The 9181-nt window shown below is 46.6% G+C and overlaps 1 protein-coding gene across 1 annotated transcript in view; it reads right to left on the bottom strand.

Moving 5' to 3' along the window:
* Positions 1–8486, bottom strand: part of AIDA (axin interactor, dorsalization associated) — a 31629-nt gene extending 23143 nt beyond the window's left edge. The window contains exons 1-2 of the mRNA XM_054395421.1: positions 8377–8486; positions 4123–4192 (exon numbers count right to left, since the gene is read on the bottom strand). Coding sequence (XP_054251396.1) covers positions 4123–4192; positions 8377–8486 — 180 coding nt within the window. The remainder of the gene's footprint in view (positions 1–4122; positions 4193–8376) is intronic.
* Positions 8487–9181: the final 695 nt, after the last annotated feature.

Genomic DNA, 9181 nt, shown 5'->3' on the forward strand with positions numbered 1-9181 from the left:
GCTCACACCACAAATGAGGTCTCCAGAAGCATCGCTCAACCCCTGTCTCCTTTGCCAATTCACTGATAAGCTCAGCAACAGCCCTGTTCCCTAGCCTGCAGATTCACCACTGTGGATTCTTAAAACTGCCTGAACTGGGTGACTTCCTCACAGAACAAACAGCATTAGAAAATGTGTGTCCTCAGGCTCCTGGGGGGCTGGAGGGCAATACTGGCTCTACAAACAGATTATTTGAAGAGAGTTTGGGAGTCTTAAAATAGTAAAGAATAGGTTTTATATGGAATCTATTGAAACATGGCAAGCTCCCAGCAGGCATTATTCATAACTATTTTTTTAAGGGACCACACCCAACCCAAAAGTTGAAAATGCAGCTAAACACTGCTATCATTTTCAGCTGCAACTATCCCATGCAAAGGCTTTTTTTTTTTTTTTTTTTAACAGGGAAAACATTCTGCATCTCATTAAAAATACTGAATCATAATTAACTTGGCTAGTTTACAATACTTAAGATTCAGCTTTATGTAAACTTGTGATTAGAAATGAAAAAAAAAAAAATCAGTTGATCTCACAGTGAAGGTTTCTTCAGTGCAGTTGTGTGAGTAATGACTCTGCTAACTGTAATGCAGTCAAAGATGTTTGCATAAATACAGAGCCAGGGCAGAGTTTGGCTTTCAGGAGAGGTCTAGGCTATTAGCAGACCAGTAGTTTAGTGAATCATGCTAAGACTCTTCAACAGCACTCTTATTTCAGCACACAAAAAAAAAAAAGAGCATGATTTTCTAATACTGAAGAAAACTCAGGCTAGCACAAAAACAGTTACACAAGAAGCAGCAACTGCGGTTACAAGAGGGCTTTAAAGGTCAAATTTATTGCACAGAGAACTGGGTGAGAGTAACTATAGCTGGAGGCAAGCTGACAACCACGGCCAAATCCAACTGGAACAATTCATGTAGCAAAACACAGTGGCTGATCATGAATGAAGGCAGATTTTTTTTTTAAAGAATGAAGGTAAAATAACAACTGCAGTAAATCCACCAGTAACTGTATCTATTAATATTCCACATGCACAGCATCTAGGTGATAAAATCGATGCACAGCCTCCTTAAAGTTGTTTGCAGGATGAGTAGATTTAAACACAACGGGTTTTTGATTACAGTGTTTATCTGCAGAGAAATTCTTCACAGAATTCACAATCACTAATGAAGACTATAGCACTGTCAACTATCCAAGTCAAAACAGAGCCTTCCTTAATGGCTGTTAACTCCAGAAGCACATCCAGCAATAGGTATGACCACTACCCTTTGGAAGCTGAAAATCCAGGATTGAACAGCAAATCCAGGAGGCTGGTCTGCTCTATCAAGGGAAGTAGCCTACAGTATTTGAAAACTGACTCTTCAGATCAAAAGCAAAAAGGCAAGATACAAATATTTAAGAGTCTGAATTCTTACCATAAAGAACCCATTTATTACAAGATAAACAATAACTGGCTCACAGTATGCCTGGGAAAGAAATTGATGGTATCTGTCAAGTGCTGTTAGATTAACAGATTGGATGATTATATTAGCAAGTAACACACCATCAATTACAGTGTGGCCATTTCTGCACTGTAACACCACCTGTGATGCATGAAATAAACCCAAACACAGTAAAAGTTTATACAGACAGATGGGGCTGAGGATTTGAACCTAGCCTTGTCCTTTCCCTGGAGCTGTAAAGTTAGTAGCTTTCCCTTGATACAGAGGAATTGCTGTTGAAATTCATCTTCCCCATAAAGTATGGCAATTAAGACACAATGACAGCCTCACAGTAACTCTCAGCAGTACGTATGGTCCTTTGGAAAACAGCTAACTGTACATCTACACAAAGACTGCAGTGAGGGTGGATCAAGCAACTGGAATTCATGATTAGCTTCACAGCCTTGCCTTCTCCAGTCTATAAAATTCTTCACACAGCCTTGGCCAGTAGTATAAGCCAACCCTAAACACTTTTCTACAGTCAGAAAAAAATAAAGAGGTGGCTCTTAAATGACACACAGAACCTCAGAAAGAGGGCAAGAAACTGTCCAGAACCACCAGGAAATGGTATGCTGGTTGATGCATTGGCAGGAACTTTGCTGAACACAAGTAGCTTTTTTGGTATGTAGATTTTTAGAGAGAAGATACATTTCTACTTAACCAAACTGTTTGAAAACCCAGAAGCATGCTGAACTGTTCTCCAGCATGCCAAGTGTCTGATACTAGCGATGACAGTAATTGGTCATGATCACTACATTATACTGGCTGAGCTCCTGCAGAAATTGGGAAGACCAGAACAGCAAGGAGCTCGACATCACACGAAAAGATTTTGCTGTACAGAGATCTCAGTGCTTCCTTCAAAGCAACAGCAAGACTCTTATTTTTGCTGTGACTACATTCCTGATGGTAGAGGAGGGAAAGGGAACGTTCTCACAACAAGATGTCTGGGATATTCATCTGTGTATGTGGCTAAGGAAATAGGCACCATCATCTGATGAACAAGCTCAAAGTTTCAGTGCATTAGCACCTTACTTACCTGCAAAATAATAACAAAAAAAGATAGAAACGTCAACCTCTTTAAATTATATTAGCTTTAGAAGAGGTATACCTCTGCAGGGATTCAAAACAGCCACTCATTTCTTCTTTTCAGAACACTGTTGCCTTAAGACACGATGGTAGTTGTGCATCTAACATCTGAGGCCTGTTATCTCTGCTTCCTGAGCCCCCTGGCCTTCCCTCATGGCTGACCTCACTCACTTCCACAATCTGGTCCAAGGTTCTTTCCATAAGATTCAGGGAACATCTGGAAGCAAAGCCCTGTGTAGTTCTTGTTCCCATACTCACAGGAGATGATGCCTCCAGAGGTGAGAGTAACAGCTTCACATTCGTGAAGTAACCATGTTTTTCAAAAGTATCTCCAGAAGTGAAACGTGCAGTAGGCTATAGCTGAGGAGGATGGAGAAAGCTACCAGCAACAGATTAAGAGCAGAAGTTATCAAAGAGTAAACAGCTGTCCAACACTAACAAAGCTCCCAAGCCTTCAGTTCAGGAAAGGTGGACCAAATCCTTCTCCAAGATTAGGACTCTGTTTAAGGTGATCACAAGCCTTATGCTCTTCTTTGCATAAAGTAAACAGAATATGGAAGACCAGCTCTTTGCTTTTCTTACTGGTATATGTTGAGTAATCAGTCACAAAGCTCTGTCAGACTCTATGTAAAGGTGTGAATCTCTCTGTGCTTAAAGAAACTCACTACATCCAGTTAAGCCCTAATTTCTGTAGCCAAGACCTGTATTCAGGGCCAACATCTCCGAACACAGGTTCCATTACCCTAGCACCTATTATCTTAAGTGAGATTCTGGGCTAGTGAATGTAAATTTCAGGCAACACCATTGCTCAAAGCAGTGATCTTATGACTTGGAAGTCTGGGAATACAGGGGTTCTTGAATTTTTTATTCCAAAGAAAAAGCATGCCTTTATACAAGACAGAAACTCAGCAGTAACTCATACCTCAAAGATTTTATTTTGCTGGAAATACTTGAGTGTATGAGCCTCAGCTAGTAGATTCCTCTTTAATCCTGTCAGAGAATTGCATTAATGTGATGCTAAGACAAGAAACAGCCTTTTTAACTGAGAAGAGGCAGGAAGGACTAAAGTAATTTCAATATTTTGAAAGATTATAAACAAATAACGTCGAGAGGCTACTAGGGAGAATTCTGCCAGGACCCTTCCCAGTCAGGTGTTACATGTTAAGCTAACATCCTCCTCACACACCCCTGTATGTCTGCAGTTCAAGACAGTTTGTATTCAGTCTTCACAACGTTGTATAAGCCAGTTACCAAAAGGTCACCCAAAATAAGAAACACCCAGGTTATGAAGGACTCTGGCCAGCATGCATGACATTCAATATCACACAGCAGAGCATCTGTCACATCTAATGACAGTAACCGTGTTAGCCATGCTGGGCTCTGTGGCTGTTTGCATCTACTGAGGGAGGAAAAAAGGTCTCATAAGGCTTTGGTCTGAGAGAGAAAAAAAATATAAAACAAACATAATCCACATCCACACCTATGAGTCAAGCTCCTTGACTGAGCAAACAGCAATACTCACCTTTTGATCTTCTGTGAATTCCGAATTGTTGTGCTGAGACTGCGCCTCTTTCTGTAGATGCCTCGCTAATCTGGATGGAGGGAAAGAAAATTGTAGAGTGGGAACACAACACAGAACACTCCCCTCCAGTCTCCAGACAACAAGTCAGCCAAGAGGCCCACAGACTGCTACTCCAAACAGTTTTGGGGCTGGTTTGTTTTTTAACACAGATTTCTATAACGGTCATGCATTGGAACAAGCTGCTCAGGGAAGCAGTGGAGTCACCGTCCCTGGAGGTGTGCAAGAAACTTGTGGACATGGCACTGTGGGGCCTGGTTTAATGGCCATGGTGGTCTTGGTTGAAGGTTGGACTTGATGATCTTGGCAGTCTTTTCCAACCAAAACAATTCTGTGACTCTCAGGCTGATAACCATGGTAGGACCTCTTAAAAAAAACATCTCAGAAGATGGACAAAGTATGCACCTACATTAGGCGGAGGAGACTACACATATAATGTGTGGTGAAGGGAGACCAGGTAGGAAGGTCCTTCTAGACAACAGCCCCTCTTACAAGCACTGACCTTTTACCTCACCCCATCCCCTTATTTTCTAACAGACCACACACCCTGTGATGACCCCCTGTGGTACAACAGCCCGTGTTGGATTGCCAGGAGAGATGGGTGCGAGAGATTGCCGAGGTGATGGCCACACACTCCTCCAGGGTTGGAAGCCAGGTGCAGGGTGGCTTGGCCTGGGCTGCATCAGCTCACATTTGTGCCTGTCAGCATTGCATGCAGAGCAGAGACCACACCCCTTGTCACCACAGAGACAGGAGTACCAAGGGGTTTGGAAAGTAATAGCAAGCAAACAGCTCCAGAAAGCGAAAGGAAGCTGGAGAGGGAAGCTATGGGAAGAGTTACAGTTTCCGTCCCGGGAGGAAGGAGAACATTAAACAACCCAAACCCTTGGGCAATTGTTGCCATTGCCTGTAAATAATTTTATCTAAAAAAGCAGAGGGGGAAGGGCACAGAGGGTTGAGGGGAAACCCAGGGACAGCAGCAGTACTCTGGATACCATGATACACTTTGGTCTAGAACCTTACAAGTTCGATTTGTTAAAGAGACTCATCTTCTTGCCACCACTGCAGAGAGCATTAGTCTGATTTTCAGAGGGGAATTAGAATACATACACCAAGATGTAATACACCAAAGCAGATTATCAAGAAAGCCTGTGTCAGAAACAAAAAATTGGAACTTGATTACTTCTAGGATTTTCCTAAAAATAAGCTCTCTTAAAAAGACACAAGGACTGGGGGCAATGTAGTTTTTAGCTAGCATCAGTGAAATCACAACCAAACAGGACAAGGTAACTGCACAACTCAGTGGCCCTGTAAAGGGAGAAAGCTGGTATCTGAGAAAAGACAAGAAGCACAAACATGCTTGAATTCAAATGTATGCTCCTTCCCTACCACCCTGCCAATATGATACAGTGGACATACAGAAAGGACATTTAAAAGCAGCAATGTAAGAAATTGTATCACCATATCAGCAGCATACCACCCACAATAGGCAACACCACATTCTGCAAGCATCAGTAACACAACTCCTTTTCCATTTGTCGCTAATAAAAAAAACCCAACCACCCTAATCCAAATAAATGCATCTGGCATCCCTCTTGAAGCTTGTTCAAAGTTGGATCAGACCAAGTTCCACAGATGGGGACACTGAATGTGGAAGGCACTGCTGACAGCTCAGAGGGCTCCTGCATGAGTAAGCACACGAGCAAACAAGGGCCAGTCTTTGCACCAAGCTCTTGTACTTACATAAGTAACAAAAACCTGAGTAGATATAAGTCTATGTGTTTTACATCATAGATTCATAGAATGGTTTGGGTTGGAAGAGACTTTTAAGATCATCTAGCTCCAAACTCTCCACAATGAGCAGGGACACCTTCCACTAGAACAGGTCGCTCAAGGGTCTGATCCAAGCTGGTCTTGAACCCCTCTATGGAGGGGGCATCCACAGCTTCCATAGGCAACGTGTTCCAGAGTCTCACCACCCTCACTGGAAAGAATTTCTTCCTAATACCTAGTCTGAATCTCCTCTCTTCCAGCTTAAAGCAATTGTTCCTCATCCTATCACTAGAATCCCTTGTAAAAAGTCCCTCCCCAGCTTTCCTTCAGGTATTGGAAGGCTGTTACAAGGTCTCCCTGGAGCCTTCTCTTGTCCAGGCTAAACAGCCCCAACTCTTGCACATCAGCAGCCATTAAATCCATGGTCTGAAGTAGCTCAGATTTGGGTGAAACAAAACAAAACAAAAAATCCCAACGAGACGAACAAAAAATAAGAAAACACAAACAAAAGGAACAAACCAACAAAAAAATTCAGTGTCAGTAAGCTCACCAACAGTAAGCTCACAACCAGCTTCTTCCCAGCCACCTTGTGCTGATCAGTACAGACCCAGCCGTTAGCAGTACCTGACCAACTGCAGCAACACACTTGTTCATCCCATCTCAGACTGCCACTTCAGAAGGCAGCAACACAAAGCCATTGTATTGTTAAGACATGATATTATGTCCATCCAGAGCTACAAGTAGGTATCGTGCCCTGTGTTGCTTATTTGCAGCTTCTACACTATAGATTGGAAGTACTATTGATTTACCTGCTGTATGTACAAGAAGCTTATGATAAACACAGTGAAAAGTTTCTGGCTCCTCGCTAGGAGATATCTCTCTGTGACCCTTTGATCTTCTCTCCCCTTTCTTCTCCCTCCTGGAACCACAGAGTTCATCTACTGGTGACTACTCTATTCAGTAGAAACTCCCTGATAAGGCTTATAAGAGCAGCTTACAATACTATTACCCAAGAGGAGCTTTCTTACAAAGTCAAAATAAAGCAAGAGCACAGAGATCACTTCAATTCTCATCAGATGCAACTGATGCTGGGAGGAAAGGAACAAAAGTTATACTTCGACTCTCAAACTGGACTGTCTGCCAATGTTTAGTGACCTTCCTTCTCAATGAAGTGAGCTCAGAATGAGAAGCCTGAAGACTTTTCATTCTGAAGAAAGGTCATTACATGAAACTGCTAAGCCTGCCAAGACAATTTAAAGCATTAGGATCCTACTGGACTCCCCATAGATGTCCACACAAGGGCTATTATTAAAAATATCTTTTTTCTCTTACTTTCCAATGATTGTTTTTTTTTTTCTTCTCAGATACAGATCTGGAAAAGAACTTCTTTTCATCCCTGTGCCAAGGTTTGTAGTAATAACTTGCCCTGCTCTAAAGACCATCAGCGAACTGCAAGTTACTGAACTTGCATCATCATGTCTGGTGAGAGAATGAAATGATGAGATTATAGCATCTCATGACTATGCTGTAAGTGGCCAGCAGCCTAGTACTCTGAATGGCAACTGAACCACTAGCCAGTGATGCTACAGCCCACGACTTGAATAGTACTGAGTAATGCTGGAAGATCTCTAGGAGAGCATCTCTTCAGCTGACTTTCTCTCGGTGAACAAGTGCAAACCCTCTGGACTGCTTCCAGAAAACTCACCGTAAGAAACTTAGCCTGCAGCAATCATATCACAAAGAAATAACTTTCATCTTCATGGTGAAGAGAGCAGTAGAGGAGAGCATTTAGCTAAAACTACCAGGTGTGTTTTTAAGAACAGTATTACCAGTGCCCTGCAGTGCCAATACTCCCCCTCTGATGCCAAAGGATTCATGGATGATGTGGTCACACCCAGTGCAAGCCAATCTAACTGGGGCTGCCAGGTTCGCCCCTTTCCACCCTGATGGTCGCATGGGGGTTTTGGGGTAAGACTAATGCCTCGGCAGCCCATTTCCTCAGTTCGAGTCCCACCTTCCCCACAAGCCCGGGAGACAGGACGATGGGATGGGAGTATCCTGGCCCAGCGGTGCCCACACGAAGCGATGCCCCACGCCTGAGGGGAGCCCAGCAGCTCCGAGGCAGCGCCCAGCGCAGCACCAGCCACCGACCGCTGGTCTCGACGGGGCGGTTCCCGGCGGGTCGGGCGAACCCCCAACCCCACCTCGCCTCAGGATACGGCCCGGCCCACGGCCCTACACCCTATATTACAGTAGGGGACCCGCCGCAGGGGTGAGGGGCACTGCGGCCTAGGCCCGGCGAGGACCCCCCCTGCCCTACCCCGCCCAGGAGCCGCTCCCTCCTCCGGCCCCCTGCACGGGACTCTGGGGCCGTGCCGGGGAACCAGCGGGGCAGCGGTGGGAGCCGCCCGCCCCCGCACTCACATCTGGTACTCGTCGATCGCCTCCACCAACTGCCCCCAGGAGTCGAAGTCGGTGCCCTTCCTGAAGCTGGCGCCCCAGCGCTGCAGGAGGCTCCGGGCCGCCTCCGACATAGCCCCAGCACTAGGGCAGCATGCTCACCCCGGGCCGGGGCACCGCGCCGGGCAGCCGCAGCCGCTCCCGCCAGCCCCGCGCCCGCCGCCGGCCCAGCCCAGCCGCCGCGACAACCAAACGCGGCGAGCGCCTCCTGCCAGCGCCGCCCAGCGAGGTAGGCTGCGCCGGCCGCGCCCGCTCACGCCATCGCTGTCGAGGCGCTGGAGAGGAGGAACCGCGACGTCCGCCTCGGTATGGGTCATGGCGGCTGTCACATGGCTCCGGAGGGACCCCGCCCTCCCAGCTGGGTCGCGGTGGTGGCTGTCAGGCGGGGACGACTGCGCTCCTCCCCTTCCTTCTGTTTCCGGCCGTGCCGACGTTGGAGGCCCCCTCTAGGTAAGCAGTGCGGCCTCTGTGCAGCGCTGCAGACAGGTGATCTGTCCGAGAGGGCCCGTGTCATCACTGGGCCGCCGTGCCCTCCCCTCTTTGTGGTGCTGAGGGGTCCCTACCGGGGGATGTCTGCGGGCCCTGACCATGCCTCCGTCGGTTGTCCTGGCGGGGAGACTCCAAGAACGGGGCTGGGGCCGGTGTACCAGGGGCACCCGACGAGGAGGATGTAGCCGCCGGGATCGATGCGTTCGGCCCACCGTACTGCGCGGGACGAAGTTATCGGTTTTCTGCCGGTGCTGCCTGCGGGGGTGACGCACGGCCAGGA

This window comes from Indicator indicator, chromosome 2 (assembly GCF_027791375.1).
Source record: "Indicator indicator isolate 239-I01 chromosome 2, UM_Iind_1.1, whole genome shotgun sequence".
Taxonomy (NCBI): Eukaryota; Metazoa; Chordata; class Aves; order Piciformes; family Indicatoridae; genus Indicator; species Indicator indicator.